General features: G+C 41.0%; 1 protein-coding gene across 5 annotated transcripts in view; it reads right to left on the bottom strand.

The window, feature by feature from the left end:
• unc5a (unc-5 netrin receptor A) overlaps positions 1–26,186 on the bottom strand; it is a 404,105-nt gene that overhangs the window by 244,172 nt on the left and 133,747 nt on the right. The window contains exon 1 of one of the 5 annotated variants that reach the window (XM_060901163.1): positions 12,579–12,814. The exons of the other annotated variants lie outside the window; for them this stretch is intronic. Within the exon in view, the coding sequence (XP_060757146.1) occupies positions 12,579–12,651 (73 nt within the window). The 5' untranslated portion in view covers positions 12,652–12,814. Of the gene's footprint in view, positions 1–12,578; positions 12,815–26,186 lie in introns of those variants that run through there. 5 annotated transcript variants of the gene reach the window in all.

Raw genomic sequence — 26,186 nt, 5'->3', positions numbered from 1 at the left:
AATGACTGAATGCTCGTGTCATCTAGTTAGCATGCCTCTGTTTGGAAAACACACACACACACACACACACACACACACACACACACACACCTGCTACCTTTTCTCTACTCTATTGACGCCTCTCCCTCCCTTCTTTCTCTTTCAAAATGCTAAAGTTGCTAACAACGACTAAAACAGCAGTGAACAGGAAGTAGTTAGCGGTCTTCTTTTTGTAAACCCACACAGATCATATCGAATAAACAGGTTCACTGAGGTATTCAGTATCAACCTGCAGCCTTTGTCTTTCTTAGTTCACCCAACGAGGGGCGGCACGGTGGTGTAGTGGTTAGCGCTGTCGCCTCACAGCAAGAAGGTCCGGGTTCGAGCCCCGTGGCCGGCGAGGGCCTTTCTGTGCGGAGTTTGCATGTTCTCCCCGTGTCCGCGTGGGTTTCCTCCGGGTGCTCCGGTTTCCCCCACAGTCCAAAGACATGCAGGTTAGGTTAACTGGTGACTCTAAATTGAGCGTAGGTGTGAATGTGAGTGTGAATGGTTGTCTGTGTCTATGTGTCAGCCCTGTGATGACCTGGCGACTTGTCCAGGGTGTACCCCGCCTTTCGCCCGTAGTCAGCTGGGACAGACTCCAGCTTGCCTGCGACCCTGTAGAACAGGATAAAGCGGCTAGAGATAATGAGATGAGATGAGTTCACCCAACGACACACATCGAACATGGCGAGAACGAATAAAAATAGGTCGGACCTAGTTAGCATGTCGCTAATTTAATATGCCTGTCATGCTGAATAACAAAAATGCAAAGAGGAGATCTGACAATGATGTCCAAGTTCAGCTCGAAGTTTCCACACAGGGACGTGAATGCCATGCCAATATTGGATTTTCAGTGATTTCTTCTTCTGAGGCAGATTTCTTTTTCATGGCATCCATGTTTAACTGGAAAGAAATAACTTGGTGCACAAGTTTGAATTTATTTTGTGTTTTCTGATATCAATACAGGGTCAAAATTATACATACAGCTCACCTAATATTTGATTAAATGTCCCTTAGCAAGTTTCACCTCAACCAGACACTTTTGGTCGCCATCGACAAGCTTGTGGCAGAATTATGGTTGGATATTTGACCGCTCTTCTTGGCAGAATTGGTAGAGATCAATTAAATTTGCGTGTTTTCTGGCACGGGCCCGACTTTTAAGCACAGTCCACATACCGGCCACTTTAATAGGAACTTGTTCTTGATTCTCAGATTCCTATTCTTGGATGCAGGAGTGGAACCCGGCGTGTTCTTTCGTTCTGCTGTTGCATACTGAGATGCTTTTCTGCTCACCACGGTTGTAAAGAGTGATTATATGAGTTACTAGATCCTTCCTGGACATAGTAACTCATAATTCAGTTTCTGAAATACTCCAACCAACACCCATGCCACAGTGAAAGAAAGTCACACTTTGAGATCACAGTTTTCCCCATTCTGATGTGTCGGTGTAAAGTGGACGGTGAGTGCATTTTCCATCGGCTTGAAGCCAGGACTTTGGGATATCCATTCCACAACCATTTCTGATGTTTGTGGTCATTGTCCCGTTGGAACACCCAAGTGTGACCAAGTTTCAGCTGATGGTTTGAGGTGATGCTCAAGCATTCTGAGGTCGTCCTCCTCCTCCTTTAACATTATTCCATCCACTTTGTGTAACCATGCCTTATAGTTGCTTCAGAGATGTTCTTGGGGTTGAATACCTCACTAATACTCCTCCAACCATGGTCATCATGGCGAAAAAAGAACTCAGTCTTTGCCTTATCTGACCATAAAACTTTCTTCCAGAAGGCTTTTTCTTTGTCCGCTGCAAACTCGAGTCGAGCTTCTTTCTTGGGCGGCAGCCACTTGGTCCACGGTGATGTAAAACTCACTCGACTGCAGACTGAACACTGGTGTTCCAGAAGCTTCCAGGTCATGATAGGTCTGAGCCTTGGTGGTTCCTGGGTTGTTCACGAGCATCCAAACTAATTTCCTCTCAGTTGAGGATGACAGTTTGAGTCGTCTTCTTCTGGACCATGGCAAAGTGGCGACACCTCCCAATAACTTGTACTTGTCAAACAAATGCTTTGTATGTTGGCAAAGAGAAACTACTCGCTGTAGTCAATCATAATCACAAACAAGTAGTTAAAAGACCTTGGCTTTGGCAAGTTAAGATATTTTGGAACATTCAGCAGTTGTGAATTCACAGTCAAAGTGGATGTAGGTTTATTTTTGACCCTTATTGTATAATTTTGACCCTGTGTTGATTTGCACCAAATTCTTGATTTTTTTTCTTCTTTCTCTTCAACATATTGGATAATCATTCTGCCACAGAAAAAGAACAGTTGAAAGAAATCACTGAAAGTCCAATATCGCCATGACATTCATGTCCATGAGGAGCGCATTTCAACTTCTGACCTCAACTGTACGCAATTTTGAGCTTTTTTCAAACCCAGCGAAGTCAAGGCCACTTTGCAACATCCACTGTGTTCATATTAAAACGAGCCTGCTCTTGCTCCTTTAATATATCTTCTTTCTATCCATGCATTTTTTTTTTCGAAATCGAGAGTCACTGAGCTCATAAAGCCCACTGCAGCAAGGAAAAACGAAAACTTTTCCTTTAATTAGGAACGCTCAGAGAAAAACAGAAAGGCGAAAAGTCTGGAAAAAGCAGTCAGGGCAAGAAAGGAAAATAAAATGAAATAAATTATGATTCCTGTGATGTGATTGCAATATTTTTCACACCTGTAAACCTAAATTTCACTGAATGCTGCATGGATAGTGTTCTGTATGTCTGGATGATTCCTGTCTTTTATTCATCCATCCCAGCTAACATCTGCGAATTGCAGTCTTTCAGTTTCCCGTCTCTTGTTTCCTGGCGACCATTTTTTTTTCTTCCAGTGCTACTCGCTGACTAGATCTTTTGCTATTTGGTTCCAAAACAGCCTCCATTTGAAGACGCTTGCGTTTGCAGGATGGAAGGAAATGCAAATGGAAGATGAATTACTGCACCTTCGCTCTGGCACGACGACCCAAATGGTGATGTCGTGCTTTTAAGCAAATGACGGTTCACGCAAATCCGTCAGGAAAACAAGAGCGTTCCGGTCTGTAGCATTAGGTCCCACTCAAACCTTCATGGCCAAGACAAGATGGAGAGATTTCTCGGACCTCGCGGGTCTCTTATCAAGGCATGCAGACGCACTCCGAGTTCTCTTTTATTTGAAGCATGTTATTAAGTGCTGCTGCTTTTAGCTCTGCTCAACTCAACAGCGTCTGCAATTCAGGATTGAAATAAGCATCAAGCTTTTTTTTTCCCCCCCTCACATTGCTTGCTGTCGATAGTGCAGCACAAAACAGCGTCCACACAACTTGTGACAATGTGCAATTATGTGTAATCACAGGACAGCACAATTTCAATCTTCCAACATAATTAAATCAAGCAATGTATTTATGTCCAAGAAGAAGAAAAATGAAATACGCTGATTTGTTTTGAGTTTTATTTCCAAATATTGCATTGTTGGCATGGTTACGTAAAGATGACTCTCAATTCAATCTGAAGGCAACATCGCATCACATACATCCTATTAGTCAAGTAAATAAATGGTTTACAAGCCTTTAAAAAATGTATTCATCATTGGTGAAGCTTTCTGTAAGAAAACATTGAACATTGATGTCACGGTCAGTCAGAAGGAATCACATATTTTTCTGAACATTTATTGAGGATATTACACAGCTGCACGAAGATATGTAGTTTATCTTCGAGCGGAGAATGGATATATCACGAGCGAGTGAAGTGAATGAGTGATACAGTGGGGCAAAAAAGTATTTAGTCAGTCACCAATTGTGCAAGTTCTCCCACTTAAAAAGATGAGAGAGGCCTGTAATTTTCATCATAGGTACACTTCAACTATGAGAGACAAAATGAGAAAAAAAAATCCAGAAAATCACATTGTCTGATTTTTAAAGAATTCATTTGCAAATTATGGTGGAAAATAAGTATTTGGTCAATAACAAAAGTTCATCTCAATACTTTGTTATATACCCTTTGTTGGCAATGACAGAGGTCAAACGTTTTCTGTAAGTCTTCACAAGGTTTTCACACACTGTTGCTGGTATTTTGGCCCATTCCTCCATGCAGATCTCCTCTAGAGCAGTGATGTTTTGGGGCTGTCGCTGGGCAACACGGATTTTCAACTCCCTCCAAAGATTTTCTATGGGGTTGAGATCTGGAGACTGGCTCGGCCACTCCAGGACCTTGAAATGCTTCTTACGAAGCCACTCCTTCGTTGCCCGGGTGGTGTGTTTGGGATCATTGTCATGCTGAAAGACCCAGCCACGTTTCATCTTCAATGCCCTTGCTGATGGAAGGAGGTTTTCACTCAAAATCTCACGATACATGGCCCCATTCATTCTTTCCTTTACACGGATCAGTCGTCCTGGTCCCTTTGCAGAAAAACAGCCCCAAAGCATGATGTTTCCACCCCCATGCTTCACAGTAGGTATGGTGTTCTTTGGATGCAACTCAGCATTCTTTCTCCTCCAAACACGACAAGTTGAGTTTTTACCAAAAAGTTCTATTTTTGTTTCATCTGACCATATGACATTCTCCCAATCCTGTTCTGGATCATCCAAATGCTCTCTAGCAAACTTCAGACGGGCCTGGACATGTACTGGCTTAAGCAGGGGGACACGTCTGGCACTGCAGGATTTGAGTCCCTGGTGGCGTAGTGTGTTACTGATGGTAGCCTTTGTTACTTTGGTCCCAGCTCTCTGCAGGTCATTCACTAGGTCCCCCCATGTGGTTCTGGGATTTTTGCTCACCGTTCTTGTGATCATTTTGACCCCACGGGGTGAGATCTTGCGTGGAGCCCCAGATCGAGGGAGATTATCAGTGGTCTTGTATGTCTTCCATTTTCTAATAATTGCTCCCACAGTTGATTTCTTCACACCAAGCTGCTTACCTATTGCAGATTCAGTCTTCCCAGCCTGGTGCAGGTCTACAATTTTGTTTCTGGTGTCCTTTGACAGCTCTTTGGTCTTGGCCATAGTGGAGTTTGGAGTGTGACTGTTTGAGGTTGTGGACAGGTGTCTTTTATACTGATAACGAGTTCAAACAGGTGCCATTAATACAGGTAATGAGTGGAAGACAGAGGAGCCTCTTAAAGAAGTTGTTACAGGTCTGTGAGAGCCAGAAATCTTGCTTGTTTGTAGGTGACCAAATACTTATTATACAGAGGAATTTACCAATTAATTCATTAAAAATCCTACAGTGTGGTTTCCTGGATTCTTTCCCCCCATTCTGTCTCTCATAGTTGAAGTGTACCTATGATGAAAATTACAGGCCTCTCTCATCTTTTTAAGTGGGAGAACTTGCACAATTGGTGACTGACTAAATACTTTTTTGCCCCACTGTATATTTTTCAACACAAGAAGATAAACTTCATATCTTCATACCGCCATGTCATGTTCTTTATATTATATGGACACAGCCACAAAAGAAAAAATGTGCGAGTTGATCAAAATAATTTTGATTTTGAACCGGTTTGCCATTTTGACAACGCGCATCTAGTCAGCAGGAAAACACTGGGCGTGACGTCATCGGAGTGAAACATCAGGAATTATTATACACACAGGACGCTTTTTCGATGGAATAAAAACGTGTTCTATTCCCTTCTAGCAGGTTTCATTCATTTGGTTTGGTAGCATGCATTATTGTTTGCATACCATTTATCCTACGTGTTTTGTCATTCCGCCCAATGGAGAATGAACGTTGAATATGGTTTACGATATTGCATGGTTGTCAAGACGACATGTCACATGTCGGAGATGTAAAACTTCTGCACGAGAGAGCGACTGTGACAATTTGTAAACAAATATGGCTGGCAGGTTTGCTTTATTAAAAACAGAAGATTTTGAGAGAATTTTGGCTGCCAGGTCACTCCATTGTGTGTAGTTGTTGATGTTGATTTTAAAAGTAATCCAGCAAGTTACACAGGGAAAATAATAATAATAATAATAATAATAGGCTTGACTGCACTAGCTTTGGTCTTCGCTAACACTACACTGGCTGGAAGGTAACTGGACTGCCGCGCTAACAGCACCGAGTCGCAGGTCAGCTAGCGTTGGCCATCGAGAATGCTGATATGAACAGAGTGTGTATGTGTCATAATAATAATCATAATACTGGCTGGCTTTTTTCATGATATATCAAATATATTCCATTCAGCGACTCGTCTTTGACTTGTTCAGTATCATGCTCGCTGAATGGAATATATCTGATACATCACTCAATACCAGCCAAAATGATTTAAATAGGTCATTCAGAGCCACGATGTATTTCGTCTAAAAAATGCGAGTTTTTCCAACACGAGAAGATAAACTTCATATCTTCAAGCCAACGTGTGATTTTCTTTTTATTATATCGACACATTCACAAACAAAACATACCCAAATTTATCAAAACAACTCACTCATCGATTTCCTCATGAGTGACATATAGAGATTTATATCATGGTTTTGGCTCTCCATGTCCGATGGAGCTCGGATGAAAAATACAAGTGGCATATTTCCAAGTAAAACACTTGTGTCCACATATATAATATAATATATAATATAATACAATATAATATAATATATAGGGCAGCACGGTGGTGTAGTGGTTAGCGCTGTCACCTCACAGCAAGAAGGTCCGGGTTCGAGCCCTGTGGCCAATGAGGGCCTTTCTGTGCGGAGTTTGCATGTTCTCCCCGTGTCCGCGTGAGTTTCCTCCGGGTGCTCCGGTTTCCCCCACAGTCCAAAGACATGCAGGTTAGGTTAACTGGTGACTCTAAATTGACCGTAGGTGTGAATGTGAGTGTGAATGGTTGTCTATGTATCAGCCCTGTGATGACCTGGCGACTTGTCCAGGGTGTACCCCGCCTTTCGCCCGTAGTCAGCTGGGATAGGCTCCAGCTTGCCTGCGACCCTGTAGAACAGGATAAAGCGGCTACAGATAATGAGATGAGATGATATAATATACAGTTGTGGTTAGAAGTTTACATACAGTGACATGAATATCATCTTGGTGGTCATTGTGGCCATACAACTCAATCTTTGTCTCCTTTGGACATACAGCCTTCCTCCAGAAGACTTTTTCTTTGTCTGTGTGGTCAGCTTCAAACTTTAGTTAAGCTTGAAGGTGTCAATTTTGGAGCAGGGGGTTATTTCTTGGATCCAGATATTTCTTAGTCCATGGTGATCTGAACTGTAGACAGTGATCCATCAGCTTCCAGTTCATGGCAGGGCTGTGCCATGGTGGTTCCTGGGTTGTTCCTGATCATCCAAACCAATTTCCTTTTAACTGAGAGTGACAGTTTGGGTTTTCTTGAAGCAAAGTGGCTTGGCAAAGTGACACCTCACAATAACTTACATACAGTTGTTTGAACTGATCTTGGAATTTGCAGCTGATTAATAATGGCTCCAAGAGACATTCTGGAGTTGTGTATATCTGCGATCCTCTTTCTCAGATCTGCACTGAGCTCCTTGGACTTTCCCGTTTTACTGTGTGTTGGTCAAGCCAATGAGTGCTGTAAACAAACCCTTTTTATGAAGACACAGAGAAGCTACCAGCTGTAGTCAATCATGATCACAAACAGGAAGTTAAGGGGCCTCGGTCTTGGCAAGATAAGAGACATTTTGGAAGTTTCAGCGCCTCTGAATTAATAATCTAAGTGAGGATATGTCAATTTTTGATCCTGTATGTGTAATTTTGACCCCGTGTTGATTTCAGAAAACGCAAAGAAAATTAAAACTTGTGCACCAAATTCTAGTGGGTTTTTTTTTAAATTAAAGTTGTATGCTGTGCAATCATTCTGCCACAGAAAAATAACAGTTCAAAGAAATTACTGAAAGCTCAAATATTGTCATGACATTCATATCCAAGATGACCTTTATGTCACTGTATGTAAACTTCTGACCACAACTATAATATAATATGAAAGCAAAAGACAAAAAAATATGAAAGACAATCGAATTAATTGCTGTATGAATTATCCTCGTTATCACGGTCACATTAATCACAGCTTTTATGTTTGAATTGAACAACACAGCTTCCACCTTCATTCTTCCACAGCTTACAAAACAGCACTTGATCCAGTACGGAGGAAAGAATAAATAAATAAATTAATTAATTAATAAAACTCACTATATTTCCAGTAACTGCTCTACTGCGAAATCCTTCATCGTGTCATCTTCATGTAATTATGATTCACCTCAAAAGGCATTTCACAGGTTTTTTTTTCTATATTTACAGCCAAAATATACATTTCACCATGACCCATGGTTCTTATGTCAAATATTCAGACAGAAGCGCTGGATTTATTATTGCTCCTCGGCACTCGAGACAAGATCACGCAAGCTCAGAATCATGCATTTGTATGACACGCCTCTGCCTGTGATTCTGAGCTAAAAGCTTGAGTCGATAGTTACATCTGAGGTCTGAATACGTGTGCTTAACTCAAATCTGAATACGTCCCAAAGACATCAACATCAACGCCAATGCCAACATTCCTCCAAGGATTTAAGCGCCGTCGAATAAATAAACAGAAATAAAAAAGGACTAAAAATGAGGCTCTCTCATGGGCCAGCCTGGAAATAATGTTATTTGGAAAATAACATTCGTTCTCAAATCCGCATCCATCATAGGCCTAATGAAACTATTAAATGCAAGTGTTTCTGTCAGTGACTGTATTATCATCCTGAGCACACATCGGATCAGAGGCGTTTGTTTGCTTGGTTGCTATAAGCTCATAATCTTCTTATTAATGTGTTGTCGGAAATGCCAAAAACACTCAACACTCGACGTTCATCTCTCAGCGCTCCTTGTGTTTGCCAGAAATGGCTTTTTTTAATACCACATTTTCATGATTGCAAATATGCACCGTCAAACTCATACAGTATAAAATACAGGTTCTGACATTCACAGTTTCGCCACGGCATTTATAATTTTCGAAACTGGAGACACCTTTGAACTTCAGGCATTCGTTTAAAATAAAGAAAATGTCGTGCTCGCATGACAATGAACTTTCGCCTTGCTAACTTCTGTTCGTTTTTTGTTTTTGGCTGGAAAATGTTCGGATCCTTTCAGGCTGTGAGGATTTTCTTGCTTGCTGCCAATATTTACAATTCTTCGACGTTAGCGCTCACAGCTTACTCTGCAAATATCCCCATTTCAAAAACAACTCTCCCTTTTTAAAATTCCGACAAACTTCGAATGGATAACTGTTCAACACAAGTGTTTCTTTCGAGCGAAGACAAATCCATTTCTCCTGCCAGTTTGTTTTTGTCTCGGCTGCTGTCAGTCGACATGGAGTTCCTGATATCTGTTTAATGCGACCGTGATTACACAGAATTATCTACTCTATTTCATTTTGATCCCTCAGCAAAACAGACGGAGAGAAAAGAGAGACGCTTGCTGGCTGTCGTGTGTTGGGTTCACCCACGTGCAATGAACCGGTGCTACAGGTGCTCCAGCCCCTGCTCCTTTTCTGTTTGCTGTCCAAAGTGCCCTTTTCATAGGGACTGTTTTTTTTTTAATATTTGTAAAAGATAAGTTAGCTCCAACATCAATATTCTCTACAATTTGACAATAATATATGAAATTATAGATTTATAAAATAACGTTTTTCTATGTAAATGCGGGCATCAATCCGTGACGTCATGCATTCAGTGAACCTCCGTGCAGAAAGCGCATGCAGGCGGTTGACAGTGCGAGGAACGGCATGGTAAGGTCACACTGAAAGTCTCCTTTCATTTCTTATCTGAACATGCAATATTGTGCAGCTTAGAACACAACAGTAAATGCGTAGGGTTGTTTATCATTTAATGAAGCCACCTAGGCTATATTTAAACCGTTTGCTCCATCCATTTCATTAACGTGGCAGATTCGGAAACTTTAGTTTGAACGACGGCGTTAAAGGTGTCGTGCGGTAATTTCAGCAATCAGGCTATATCATGTGTCAAAATGTCGGGTTTGGTGGGTTATTCAAGCCCCTCGGTTTCCCGCGATCTCAGTGTCACGATGCGCCCGCTACAAGCATTTAAAGTTGACGCGCACAGCCAAATTTACAGTGGTGCTTGAAAGTTTGTGAACCCTTTAGAATTTTCTATATTTCTGCATACGTATGACCTAAAACATCATCAGATTTTCACACAAGTCCTAAAAGTAGATAAAGAGAACCCAGTTAAACAAATGAGACAAAAATATTATACTTGGTCATTTATTTATTGAGGAAAATGATCCAGTATTACATATCTGTGAGTGGCAAAAGTATGTGAACCTTTGCTTTGAGTATCTGGTGTGACCCCCTTGTGCAGCAATAACTGCAACTAAACGTTTGCGGTAACTGTTGATCAGTCCTGCACACCGGCTTGGAGGAATTTTAGCCCGTTCCTCCGTACAGAACAGCTTCAACTCTGGGATGTTGGTGGGTTTCCTCACATGAACTGCTCGCTTCAGGTCCTTCCACAACATTTCCATTGGATTAAGGTCAGGACTTTGACTTGGCCGTTCCAAAACATTAACTTTATTCTTCTTTAACCATTCTTTGGTAGAACGACTTGTGTGCTTAGGGTCGTTGTCTTGCTGCATGACCCACCTTCTCTTGAGATTCAGTTCATGGACAGATGTCCTGACATTTTCCTTTAGAATTCGCTGGTATAATTCAGAATTCATTGTTCCATCAATGATGGCAAGCCGTCCTGGCTTAGATGCAGCAAAACAGGCCCAAACCATGATACTACCACCACCATGTTTCACAGATGGGATAAGGTTCTTATGCTGGAATGCAGTGTTTTCTTTTCTCCAGACATAATGCTTCTCATTTAAACCAAAAAGTTCTATTTTGGTCTCATCCGTCCACAAAACATTTTTCCAATAGCCTTCTGGCTTGTCCACATGATCTTTAGAAAACTGCAAATGAGCAGCAATGTTCTTTTTGGAGAGCAGTGGCTTTCTCCTTGCAACCCTGCCATGCACACCATTGTTGTTCAGTGTTCTCCTGATGGTGGACTCATGAACATTAACATTAGCCAATGTGAGACAGACCTTCAGTTGCTTAGAAGTTACCCTGGGGTCCTTTGTGACCTCGCCGACTATTACACGCCTTGCTCTTGGAGTGAGCTTTGTTGGTCGACCACTCCTGGGGAGGGTAACAATGGTCTTGAATTTCCTCCATTTGTACACAATCTGTCTGACTGTGGATTGGTGGAGTCCAAACTCTTTAGAGATGGTTTTGTAACCTTTTCCAGCCTGATGAGCATCAACAACGCTTTTTCTGAGGTCCTCAGAAATCTCCTTTGTTCGTGCCATGATGCACTTTCCACAAACATGTGTTGTGAAGATCAGACTTTGATAGATCCCTGTTCTTTAAATAAAACAGGGTGCCCACTCACACCTGATTGTCATTCCATTGATTGAAAACACCGGACTCTAATTTCACCTTCAAATTAACTGCTAATCCTAGAGGTTCACATACTTTTGTCACTCACAGATATGTAATATTGGATCATTTTCCTCAATAAATAAATGACCAAGTATAATATTTTTGTCTCATTTGTTGAACTGGGTTCTCTTTATCTACTTTTAGGACTTGTGTGAAAATCTGAGGATGTTTTAGGTCATATTTATGCAGAAATATAGAAAATTCTAAAGGGTTCACAAACTTTCAAGCACCACTGTAGGCAGCCAGCCGTTAACTAGGTCAACTTATGTGTGACGTCATACCAGTAACCTCCCTTGGGTGATGCTGGCCTGTCGCCATGTTTTCTCTATAGTGTGCGTTTACCAGAGTTGTTTACATTGCGGATTTTGTGGATTTATTCAGTTTGTGGATAGTTTTGAACACTCAAAACACTATGAAATGATGTATTAATATTCTGTGATACAAAATGCCTAATCGGTGTATTGTGTTTGGCTGTAACAACGAACACTATTTGTGACTGTTGTTATCAATGGATCTGATTTCAAGGTCATGGCTAGGTATTGATAGAAAAAATTTTTTTTTTAAAAACACATGTTTTAAGTGTTTCTATGCATCAATCATTAATTGTACAAAATGATTTTCATACATTTATGTATTTGTCATATCTTTCTTTGTCACATGAAGTGTTGTCTTGATAACATATGTGGCACATAATTTTAGCAAATGGATGACAGAAGATTAATTGAAAGATTTATGCCACAGAGCTGCCTTTAACTAATAATTATCACTTATTACTGACGATTGTACGTTTACTAAACAATACAATACAAAGCTCAATACTCCCAGCCTATAACATACTGAATATCAAGTTAAAATCAACCGCAATAAAAGGAAAATGATGAAAACTGGAATATCAAGGGGTCTACTGTATCAGAAGGCCCACTGCATTTCGCGAGATTGCAGGCTGTCAAGTTGCTAGAATTCAATCTTTCTAGCTATACTTTCACCCCCTACAGCTATCAGTATTACACATAATCATAGATTAATCACACAGCATTCTAATTCAAGTGAAAATGGTCTTTAAAAATACACACAAGTAGTGATTTAGTCAGAGAAACCAACCGAAACAAGTCTTCAAGTCGCCGGTCTTCTTCATTCTCGTCTTCGTTTCTGTCGTCGTCAGAACTGTCCTCATTTTCTTCTGAAGATGAGCGCTCAGGTTCAAATCTGTAAGGCTGGATACCACCAGGACATTCAGCTGTCAAAATCTCTACTTGTGGGCCATTTTCTTCTTCTGTATCGGTAAAATCAAAGCTAATTTCCTCAGCATCGCTCCTATTTTCTGGTGTGTCCGCCATTGCAACTGCACCGAGTGGTTACTGGCAGTGGCGGAACAAGTCAGAGCCGGGCCGGGGGCGGGGCAAATGACCGGGCCCTTTATTAAAGCTTATCATAACATCATTTTAGGCTACAAAATGTCCGCAACTGCGGTGTTTACCAATTTCAACACTACCGGGTGCAACTATGTTATTTAGTACATCAAGTCCTTCAAACGAACATGTAACTCAGAAACAAAAAACATTAGGATACTGTACATGGCTCATAATAAAACATCAATAGCCTATACTGCGCACATTATTTGAAGGGCATACGAATGAGCGCTCAGAGGTTGCAACGGTGACAGGAAGAGTCAGAAATAAAAGGAGGGCGGTGCAAACCTCACTGAATGCACTGTGTTTACCAATTTCAACACTACGGGGTGCAACTATGTTATTTTGTACATTAAGTCCTTCAAACGAACATGTAACTCAGAAACAAAAAAACATTAGGCGACATACTGTACATGGCTCATAATAAAACATCAATAGCCTACTGCGCGCATTATTTGAAGGGCATACGACGAGCCTTGCGCTCCGCGAACTCGTCCACGATGCTCTGCATGTCCAGTTTCTTTGCTCTCTCATTCTCTATGGACAACATGGCAAGTCCACTCAGTCTCTCCTGTCCCATTGCGCTCCTCAAGTGGTTTTTAATCAGCTTTAATTTGGAGAATGAGCGCTCAGAGGTTGCAACGGTGACAGGAAGAGTCAGAATGTGATGACGATTTTACCCAAAATACACTTGGAGACAATATCTTATTAAATTTGCACGCTGTAAAGCAAAACGCGAGAGTGAAAAGCAGGACAGTTATACAAAACATTTTATTCTATATTTTACAGCTCTTAAATCTTGAGTGAATCTTGAGTTCAGTTTTTAGCAACTATGAGGCATAACTCACCCTGACTGTGTCAAGCTATAAGCCCTAACACAACCCCTGAGCTACGGCAACATACATTATCTTACAACATTGTACACGCTCGCGCGCTCGACTATTTGCAACACATTGCAATGATTTTAAGGGGTGCATCAGATAACTCCCCGGGCCCTCACACAGGCCTGACGAATGTAATCTCGAAGGACTGAGTGTAAGCGATATATCGGGCTTATCTCCAGGCCCTCCCACGGGCCCGGTTCGCCCTCTCAGCCCCCCCCACGGTCCGCCCCAGGTTACTGGTATGACGTCACGCAGCTGTTCCATTGACCGAGAGGGGGTGCTGCGAACACGGGAAATTTCAAGTGATGGGCATGACCAAATAAGGACCGATTACAACCGCGGGAAGCTTTTGAAAAATCGACGGTCAATTTATTTCGAATCTCGAAAGCATTCTGGTGCAGAATAATGTGACTTTTATCGCCACTGCGTGACGCCTTTAATAACATATTCTAGCAGCTTCGAAAACTTAAGGCTGAATGACGACGTCTACAACATATTCTATCAAGACTATTATGTTATAGTAGCTTAGGTTAGTTGAGTTAAAACATAGGGAAACGTTTTCTAAATAAGTGAAAGCTTGCATTATGCAAAGATGCCAAGGAAAGAGAGGATAAAGAAGCAGAAAGAGAAGGAGCTGCGGGAGGCAGCAAAAGGCAGTGGATCTCTGTCCAGTTGGGTCAGAAAGAAAACTACAGGTCAGACTAATCTTCACTTCAGAATGAACAAGAACTATCTGACATGTCTTGTTACCAAGATCAACTATATTTTCATATTAATGCTTCAATAAATACAGTATGAAAATGTTGGTAATAAGTCAGATGCATGTTGTCAATTCTGAACTAATGTACCAGTTGCTCACAGTTGAAATTTAGTTTTGAATAAAGTTAACTTGTGTGAAAAATTTGTTCCAAGTGCCCTTTTTTGAATGTTGAGCCCCTGCCCCTGCCCCTCCGAAGGTCTTTGCACGGCCCTGGTTGGGTTGCATGAACTGATGGCTGGTTGAGACGCAAAATGCAGATTGTCTTTACAATAAGACGGGATGCTAAATGCTAAAAAAGCAAGGCTTTTCCCAGCGCGATACAATTTGATTTGGATTGCACTTTTCACAAGAGATATTGTCCCAGAGCTGCTTTGCAAACATCCAGATGTGGATGAAGATTCCGAGAGAATGGCAAAGAAAAACTCCCTGAGAAACAATGAGGTCCGGTTTTCGATGAACTCTCCAAAACAGAAAAAAATGAAACATGCAACCATGGCTGGAAGAAAAAAAAAAGTGACTTCCTGTTGTCATTTTTTAACATCAAATGTAATCAGGCAGTTTAAGGGTTAATATTTGAAATGCTATTTCTCGTCATTCCGACAAATCTGCGAAAGAAATTACGCGACACAACTGAGAGCTTCTCTCGCAATTCGAGCTGTTCAATTTTCAGAAGTGGATTTCTGACAGGACTAAACTTTGTTTATCTGTGATTTTATCATGAAAAATTTTGTTAACTTTGGTGAAACTTGCTAGCTTATGATAGCTTGATCGTAAACAAGCCAGTACAACGAAGAACCTTTGATTCGAATACTCTTTGTGGATGAACAAACAACTTTACAAAATGGTTCCTCAAAGGATCTTGGGATTGTTTTGGATTGTTATGTTGTTCACTGTTATTGTTTATCGTAATAGCTATGTAAATATTACCGACAAAAATGTAACTACTTTTACGAGCTAGAGTTCTCAGAAGTCCAACAAGACCCCCTTGGAAGGTCTCGCTTGACAAAAAACTAGTAAATGTAATGATAAATTGATAAAAAAAAGCAATATATTGTTCGTTCTTATGTCATTATTGAAAAATAACAACAATCATCCTTCTCTAGTGGTTAGAGCAAGTCTGTGTCATCACACCACCCCATCATTGATTATTTCCCTATCACTGATTATTAACATGAAATGCAATCAGGCAGTTTAACATTTAATATTTGAAATGCTATTTCTTGTCATTAGGACAAATCTGCGAAAGAAATTACGCGACACAACTGAGAGCTTCTCTCGCAATTCGAGCTGTTCAATTTTCAGAAGTGGATTTCTGACAGGACTAAACTTTATCTGTGCATTTTATCATGAAAAATTTTGTTAACTTAGGTGAAACTTGCTAGCTTATGATAGCTTGGTCGTAAACAAGCCAGTACAGCGAAGAACCTTTGGTCCAAATACTCTTTGTGGATGAACAAACAACTTTACAAAATGGTTCCTTGAAGGATCTTGGGATTGTTTTGGATCATGTTGTTCACTGTTATTGTTTATCGTAATAGCTATGTAAATATTACCGACAAAAATGTAACTACTGTTGCGAGCTAGAGTTCTCAGAAGTCCAACAAGACCCCCTTGGAAGGTCTCGCTTGACAAAAAACTAGTAAATGTAATGATAAATTGATAAAAAAGCAATATATTGTTCGTTCTTATGTCATTATTGAAAAATAACAACAATCATCCTTCTCTAGTGGTTAGAGCAAGTCTGTGTCATCACACCACCCCATCATTGATTATTTCCCTATCACTGATTATTAACATGAAATGCAATCAGGCAGTTTAACATTTAATATTTGAAATGCTATTTCTTGCCATTACGACAAATCTGCGAAAGAAATTACACGACACAACTGAGAGCTTCTCTCGCAACTCGAGCTGTTCAATTTTCAGAAGTGGATTTCTGACAGGACTAAAAACTTTGTTTATCTGTGCATTTTATCATGAAAAATTCTGTTAACTTTGGTGAAACTTGCTAGCTTATGATAGCTTGATCGTAAACAAGCCAGTACAACGAAGAACCTTTGGTTCGAGTACTCTTTGTGGATGAACAAACAACTTTACAAAATGGTTCCTCGAAGGATCTTGGGATTGTTATGTTGTTCACTGTTATTGTTTATCGTAATAGCTATGTAAATATTACCGACAAAAATGTAACTACTGTTGCGAGCTAGAGTTCTCAGAAGTCCAACAAGACCCCCTTGGAAGGTCTCGCTTGACAAAAAACTAGTAAATGTAATGATAAATTGATAAAAAAAGCAATATATTGTTCGTTCTTATGTCATTATTGAAAAATAACAACAATAATCCTTCTCTAGTGGTTAGAGCAAGTCTGTCATCACACCACCCCATCATTGATTATTTCCCTATCACTGATTATTAACATGAAATGCAATCAGGCAGTTTAACATTTAATATTTGAAACGCTATTTCTTGTCATTATGACAAATCTGCGAAAGAAATTACGCGACACAACCGAGAGCTTCTCTCGCAATTCGATCTGTTCAATTTTCAGAAGTGGATTTCTGACAGGAGTAAACTTTGTTTTTCTGTGCATTTTATTGTTAAAAATTTTGTTAACTTTGGTGAAACTTGCTAGCTTATGATAGCTTGATCGTAAACAAGCCAGTACGACGAAGAACCTTTGGTTCGAGTACTCTTTGTGAATGAACAAACAACTTTACAAAATGGTTCCTCGAAGGATCTTGGGATTGTTTTGGATTGTTATGTTGTTCATTGTTAGTGTTCATCGCAATAGCTGCGTAAATATTACTGACAAAACTGTAACTACTGTCGCTAGGTAGAGTTCTCTGTAGTCCTACAAGACCCCCTTGGAAGGTCTCGCTTGACAAAAAACAAGTGAATGTAGTGATAAATGGATAAAAAAAAAGAATGATATATTGTTCGTTCTTATGTTATTGAAAAATAACCACAACAACAATCCTTCTATGGTGGTTAGAGTAAGTCTGTGTCATCACACCACCCCATCACTGATAGGAAAATAATCACAGCACACCCTGAAGTGTGTTATTCCTCATGTTTGATGTTTTATCGCTCCATGCATTGAAGGAAGTCAGATGCTATCTTTCTCCCGCGTTAAGAAAACCAGTGTTTTGTTCAGAACTCACGGATGCTTTCAGGACACCTGCTTTGACGTGCTCTCATGGCCATTCACAAAATAGCGACTGATTGTGTTCCAAAGCGATGCTCTGAACGCTGTCTGTCTTCCATTGTAGGGTGATGAACCTGAAGCAGAGCGTTTATTCATCCTCTGACTCATTCAGACTCTCTTGATGTTGCATCCGTTTGAAACAAGGGCCCTTAAATAGGATCCGAACGGAGCTGAAAGCATTTTCACATCAAATCTATGGACATTCATGATTATTGGCGTACGCCGGTCAGCTATGTTAGCCATACGATCAAACGTATTCGAATCCTGAACCTCTTCATTCGACTATTATCCCGATCATTGTTTGCTGATTCCTGGAAAGCGACTTCATCTCTCATTTATTCTCTCGTCGATAAAATCTGACAAATGAGCCTTAAATAATTCACAAATCAAGCCTCTTCTCTGAAATCAAGCATGGCTTGTTAGCGTAAACTTTTGGGAAGCCAGATTTCGGAAGGCACAACACTGCCACAGCTGGGAGATTGGTAACGAGTTTAGTTGCAAAGGAAAGGGGGGAAAAAGGATTAATTTACTGAGCGCGATCTGTGAAAGTGTGCTGATGCATGGACACTTCTGTTTATTAAGCCTTTACAGAACTGTCAGGAAGGAATCAGTTCAGCTTTACAAATCCGAGCATGTTTCCCTCATTCGCTTCTCGTTTTTGTTTCATTACCATAAAAAAAAAAAAAAACAAGCTAAAACACGCATTTTAGTTTTGAAGGCCTCGCTGTTCGTCAAGAGACTCCCCACAGCGGGTCGGACTGCGTTCAATATCAGCGAAAGGATTCAGAAAGAGGAGAATGTGTGCATGAATTTGATGTCAGTGTTACGTGTACGGTATTTCACTTTTGATAAAGAGTCATAGTAGTCACGTTTACACAAATAAGGCGAATACTAATGCGCTGTTGCAATACAAACCGACTCACTAAACGCAAAGTGGACCTGAGCAACACGGGCGCAGATAGAGGGGGGGACGGGGGGGATTCGTCCAACCCAGATTTAAATTCACCTCGTTCGGTCCCCCCCACTTATAGGGAGGAAAAAACGTCTATGCTGTCTTTCTTTGCATAAGGCAAACCTCACGGAAAAATCAAAAGACTAATTACCATTCGGTTTATTGAGGTGCACAGCAGTACAGACGTAGTTGCAACTGCGCAGACTGCACAGGTTGCGAGCTCGAGCTTAGTTGCTATGGTTACCCACAACAAGTTTGACAGGCATATCGGGGACAGCGCCTCCTAGTTCAGGACCCCAACACGGCATGATGAAGGGTGCCAAAAGGCAGAAAACGATTGCATCGTTTTTTCAAAAAAAAAAAAAACAACCAAGTAAACTGTGCCTTACTTTATCATATCACCTTGCAATTTTTTGATAGTCTGTTCAAAGTAATGTCGTAGTGAAAGTAAAATCGTACGGAGTAGAGATGCCTTTCTGGTAGCCTCCTTCTTTCGGTAGTAGCCTGTAGATACAGTGCTCAGAAGGCAGTTGTAATGTTTAATCTGGCGTTCCCTGCCATAATTTCAGCGAGCATATTGTTTCATAAGGAAACTTTGCGAAGAGTTGTTGACTGACTGCTGCTCATGCAACACACAGGCATAGTTAGAAAGTCAGGATGCACTGGTTTACACTTTCCACACACACGCGTAGCCCAGCCTCTCGCTATGTTTAACAGTTGGAATTTAGCGGTTTTAAAACTAGTTTTGCAATTTCTGTGCGTGATGATAATGTGTAAACTTTGGATTTCCATAGGCTATGTTAAAATGTTATCATTGTCCTGGCCTGCAGGTAGTTCCTGGTGATGGCAGTGAGGGAGGTGAAATAACATGTATACACACTACCGTTCAAAAGTTTGGGGTCACCCAGACAATTTTGTGTTTTCCATGAAAAGTCAGATTTTTATTTACCACCATAAGTTGTAGAATGAATAGAAAATATAGTCGACATTTTTCTGGCCATTTTGAGCATTTAATCGACCCCACAAATGTGATGCTCCAGAAACTCAATCTGCTCAAAGGAAGGTCAGTTTTATAGCTTCTCTAAAGAGCTCAACTGTTTTCAGCTGTGCTAACATGATTGTACAAGGGTTTTCTAATCATCCATTAGCCTTCTGAGGCAATGAGCAAACACATTGTACCATTAGAACACTGGAGTGATAGTTGCTGGAAATGGGCCTCTATACACCTATGGAGATATTGCACCAAAAACCAGACATTTGCAGCTAGAATAGTCATTTACCACATTAGCAATGTATAGAGTGGATTTCTGATTAGTTTAAAGTGATCTTCATTGAAAAGAACAGTGCTTTTCTTTCAAAAATAAGGACTTTTCAAAGTGACCCCAAACTTTTGAATGGTAATATATTATATATATATATATATATATATATATATATATATATATATATATATATATATATATATATATGCACACATACATGCATACACAAAATGGAATCATTTGCTGACAGCTCAGTCCCCCCCAGTTCAAATATCCTATCTGTGCCCCTGCTGAGCAACCCGAGTGCGTTTTCAGAGCCCAGGTTTTTGTTAGTGGTGAGGATTCAAGGGCTGAGAAGAATAATGCTAATCAGCTGCTCCTCCAGCAGAGTAAAACCTCCTCATACTACAATGTGTACTGTATTCTTCACCATTCCGAACAGAAAAAAGAATTAGCGCTCTTTCCTGGAAGGGAGGGTGTAAATAATAAGACACCTCTAGTGTGGAAAGAGGGGCGAGTTTGAGCTGCACCCCCGAGGGGCCGCCGACACACTCGGCCCTCCTCCAACAAAAAGACGAGTGAAAGTGGTGTTGCTAAGAGAGCAGCATCCCGTGGGGAAGGAGGGAGAAAAGAAGGAAGGATAATGTAAGAACAAGAGACTGTGAGAAAATGAGAAGGCAGGATGATTTGAGAGAGAGAGAGAAGTTTGGTGGTTTTTATAAACCCCCTGTTGGGCTCAGCGGGATGGGAGGCCAGGACCTGATGGGTCACATTCTCCTCGAGAGGCATGAGACATTTCACAGTGAGGGACCGTGTTATCAGCACAGCTATTACGTCTCACACACTCGCTCTACTTGGACTAAATTAATATGAGAAGCAAGAAAAAAAAATTCAGGAATTGAAAATCAAGTTAAATTAAATTTCGAAGCTGCTGCATGTACGGTTTGGGAATTTCACCCTCTTTCTGGTCGGAAAACGCAATTCTGAGCTACTTGTGGAACAATATTTCATGGGAATTTCACTCTCGCAGCTGCAAGAGCTGAGTAATTCACTTTCCATGAGAATTCAGGGCTGTGTCCCAAACCACATTCGAGGTGATTAATAGGATGCCTAAACTGCAAGGAAACGAATGATGTAGTGATGTGTTGTTTCGTGTGGGAGGACACCATTCAGTACAAACAAGGAGATAATTATCTGATAACTGTCTTGCTGTTCATTCACCTATCCATTTGCCCAACCCTTCAACTGTTTATCCATCCATCTTTCCATCATTCCATCCATCCACCCACCTGCCTATCCATCGATTCATTTCCTTCTCCATTTATCCATCCATCCACATCGTTATCCAACAATTTCACCATCTATCAATCCATCCATTTACGCATCTCTTCAGCCATCCCTCCATCCATCGACCCTTCTGTCTCCATCTTCCTCCCTTCATTTATCCATCCATCCATCTACCTGTCTTGCGATGGATTCATTTTCTGATCCATTTACCCATACATCCAGTAGAATAGATATTTATCCATCAATTTAACCATCCATCCTTCCAGCCATCTACTCCTTCATCCATTCAATTGTTTATCTGCAGTAGCTCTCCATCCATCCATCCCCCTTCATCCATTCAATTGTTTATCTCGCTCTCCATCCATCCATCCATTCATCTATCCCCCTTTCATCCATTCAATTGTTTATCCATCCACTTCATCCATTCAATTGTTTATCCATCCACTTCATCCATTCAATTGTTTATCTAGCTCTTCATCCATCCCCTTCATCCATTCAATTGTTTATCTAGCTCTTCATCAATCCATCCATCCACCCCTTCATCCATTCAATTGTTTAACTAGCTCTCCATCCATCCATTAAATTGTTTCTCTCGCTCTCCATCCATCCATCCATCCATCCATCCATCCACCCCTTCATCCATTAATTTGTTTCTCTAGCTCTCCATCCATCCATCCATCCATCCATCCATCCATCCATCCATCCATCCACTACTCTAAGTTGTTTCTCTAGCTAGCCATCCATCCATCCATCCATCCATCCATCCATCCATCCATCCCCCTTCATCCATTCAATTGTTTATCTCGTTCTCCATCCATCATCTGTCCATCCATCTATCTATCCCCCTTTCATTCATTCAATTGTTTATCCATCCACTTCTTCATCCATTCGATTGTTTATCTAGCACTCCATCCATCCATCCATCCATCTGTTTGAAAATCTGCAGTGTAATCTCATCGCAGCTGACTGCGAGCTCAGCTTTACGCTGCTTCTCGAGGAGGTTTGATTTTCCCAGCAGCACGTCTCTTCCCTGTGCTGTGTTTCTGGAGACAGATGGAGGCACTCAGCCACAGTAGTGGCTCTCGCGGGTGAACTCGGGGTGAAGCTACAGAGAAGAGCTACAGGCGAGTTTACTGGATCACACAGAGAAGCTGGTGCATGTAAATATGAGATTTTACCAGTCCAATCTGGCAGCGAGTTGAGTGCACACACACACACACACAATGGCTTTATGGGCTTGTAGCTCTTCTTTTATTTGATTTATTCCAAACACAAGAATCCCAGTGGAAGATTTCTGAGGAAGAGAAAGAAGGGAGAGATGCTCGGATAAGGAACTCCATGCTGCAGTACTGCAAAATATGAAGCCGCAGTATTGATCGGTGACGTGACAAAGCCTGTTTCCTGTTTATCTTGCTCAGAAATGTGGACATGTGACATCAGAGCATGAGCATCAAATCTCAAAGGAGTACTGATCATACAGTAGGAGGATTCGTGTTGAAATAAAACAGAATAGAAAGCAGGAAGATGTTTTTTCAGCCTGCAAACTAATTGCCATTTCCTCTCAGAACATTTTGATAGTCCTCATTACTGACGCTCTCTTGTTGACAAAAAATGAAACAAATAAAGCAATTATTCCAGAAAATGACAAGGAACTGAGCAAACCTGAGGTTATTTTTGCCTTGTGCATGAATAGATTTGAAAAAAAAAAAAAACAACAGCAACAACGATGATGTAGTCATTTGGATTTTAAATCCCTCCGTCTTCCGATCGATGACACTAAAAGCTCTAATCTGATTGGTTGAAAGAGCTGATTGGACGATGCTGATTTCAGCGGTCAATCAATAGCGCACTACACCGCAGCCTCTCATCCATCGCTGGCCTCAGATAACTTTTCCAAGGACACTTCGGCTGCGACTTGCATGAGCTCTTTGTAACAATATGCACACACACACACACACACACACACACACACACACACAACTGCATGCACGAATAAACAGACTCGACTTTACCAAGTAACACAACAGCAGCAGAGCGAGGATGAGGCAATTTAACCACGACCTCTTATCTGCACATTGTTCATTAGCAAATCGCCTGGAAATGACATTAATTTGTTCAGAGTAAAACTCATTTTCTCTGGATGAAGACGCTTATCCAAGAAACCATCATGTTTTTCGCATAAATTGACTTTGAATTGACATGAAATAATGGCGGTAACACTGATCTCTGGTGCAAAGAACAAATCGGAAGACCTTTGTCCCAGGAAAGGAAACTCGATGACAAAAAGCACTCTGATCTATATATAAGGACCAAAACCTTCTGAATGAATTGTTACTCTAGAAACAACGACGTATTACAAGTGCATTATTAGAAACCGAACCCTAGATCTGCTGTTCTAGAAGATTCATTGACACCACTGGACCAATCAGAACTGAGAAATTGACCATCCTAAGGGTCAATTCCCACACACAGATACAGTGAGGAAAATGATCCAATATTACATATCTGTGAGTGGCAAAAGTATGTGAACCTCTAGGATTAGCAGTTAATTTGAAGGTGAAATTAGAGTCAGGTGTTTTCAATCAATGGGATGACAATCAGGTGTGAGTGGGCACCCTGTTTTATTTCAAGAACAGGGATCTATCAAAGTCTGATCTTCACAACACACGTTTGTGGAAGTGTATCATGGCACGAACAAAGGAGATTTCTGAGGACCTCAGAAAAAGCGTTGTTGATGCTCATCAGGCTGGAAAAGGTTACAAAACCATCTCTAAAGAGTTTGGACTCCACCAATCCACAGTCAGACAGATTGTGTACAAATGGAGGAAATTCAAGACCATTGTTACCCTCCCTAGGAGTGGTTGACCAACAAAGATCACTCCAAGAGCAAGGCGTGTAACAGTCGGCGAGGTCACAAAGGACCCCAGGGTAACTTCTAAGCAACTAAAAGCCTCCCTCACATTGGCTAATGTTAATGTTCATGAGTCCACCATCAGGAGAACACTGAACAACAATGGTGCGCATGGCAGGGTTACAAGGAGAAAGCCATTGTTCTGCAAGAAGAACATTGCTGCTTGTCTGCAGTTTGCTAAAGATCACGTGGACAAGCCAGAAGGCTATTGGAAAAATGTTTTGTGGACAGATGAGACCAAAATAGAACTTCTTGGTTTAAATGAGAAGCGTTATGTTTGGAGAAAGGAAAATACTGCATTCCAGCATAAGAACCTTATCCCATCAGTGAAACATGGTGGTGGTAGTATCATGGTTTGGGCCTGTTTTGCTGCATCTGGGCCAGGACGGCTTGCCACCATTGATGAAACAATGAATTCTGAATTCTACCAGCGAATTCTAAAGGAAAATGTCAGGACATCTGGCCATGAACTGAATCTCAAGAGAAGGTGGGTCATGTAGCAAGACAACGACCCTAAGCACACAAGTCATTCTACCAAAGAATGGTTAAAGAAGAATAAAGTTAATGTTTTGGAACGGCCAAGTCAAAGTCCTGACCTTAATCCAATCGAAATGTTGTGGAAGGACCTGAAGCGAGCAGTTCATGTGAGGAAACCCACCAACATCCCAGAGTTGAAGCTGTTCTGTACAGAGGAACGGGCTAAAATTCCTCCAAGCCGGTGTGCAGGACTGATCAACAGTTACCGCAAACGTTTAGCTGCAGTTATTGTTGCACAAGGGGGTCACACCAGATACTGAAAGCAAAGGTTCACATACTTTTGCCACTCACAGATATGTAATATTGGATCATTTTCCTCAATAAATAAATGACCAAGTATAATATTTTTGTCTCATTTGTTTAACTGGGTTCTCTTTATCTACTTTTAGGACTTGTGTGAAAATCTGATGATGTTTTAGGTCATATTTATGCAGAAATATAGAAAATTCTAAAGGGTTCACAAACTTTCAAGCACCACTGTACGGTATATTAATCCATCTTGTTTATTCTAGAGATTAGTTTGGAACTTGTCCCGAGGTTGCATCACAAATACATCACAACCCGACAAATCCCTGCAGTGCCGTTCTCCAACTGTCTAGCATCGAGGTGCACTGGGAAAACTTTAGCCCTGCACTTCCAGACACCACACCAAGCAGCTCAACTTTTCCAGCAGGATCGTGGTTGAATTTCCGGGCCACTGGGAATGGTGTGGTTTGAAAATATTTACTTGAGAAAATGTCAGGCAAACAGTGTTCATTAAGCCTGAACTGAACAAACTGTCTCACTGGGCTGCGACAGCTTGCTACAAATTGCGAACGTCATTCGCGAGAGAGTTCAAAAGAGTCTTGAAACATTCGCGGGGCTTCTCAATTTCCTTGCATGAGTTGCAAAGTGTTGCTCCTTCGTCGCTGAAATTCTGAACACGTTCAAAAAAATTAGCGTGACAAAATTTCTGTCAAAATAGCCGCAAATGCGTCACTGGTGTCGCAAAGCCGTCGCGAACCCTTCTCAAGTCACTTTCCGTGAGACAGGAAGTGCGAGTTCAGCCAGTATCTCACTGGGCTGCGACAGCCTGCGACTAGTTGGAGACACAACAATTGCGATAAAATATGCGAATATCAATTCAGTGTGATTCCAAGTGAAAATTCTCACTAATTCGCATACATTATCGCAATTGTTGTGTCTCCAACTAGTCGCAGGCTGTCGTAGCCCAGTGAGATACTACCCTTATTCTTCTATTGAGTCACAAATTGACTTGTGCTTTGGAAGAGCCAATAAAATAAGTGCGCATTGTTCCTTCGCCACAATTAAATCATTCTTTTCTTTTGGTTTTGTTTACATTGCTCTTTTTCATTCTGATAGCCACTGTCGATTGCTGGGTTTCACGTGACGTCACATCCGCCTCATTAGTTATTCAAAACTTTAGCTGGTGGTCTACCAAAGCTCAGTTGACAAAGCGTTTGTACGGAGGAGATGTATTGCTCGCATGAAAAATGCCTTAC

Source organism: Neoarius graeffei, chromosome 20 (assembly GCF_027579695.1).
Source record: "Neoarius graeffei isolate fNeoGra1 chromosome 20, fNeoGra1.pri, whole genome shotgun sequence".
In the NCBI taxonomy this organism is placed as follows: domain Eukaryota; kingdom Metazoa; phylum Chordata; class Actinopteri; order Siluriformes; family Ariidae; genus Neoarius; species Neoarius graeffei.
This window is presented reverse-complemented; position numbering and strand designations above follow the sequence as displayed.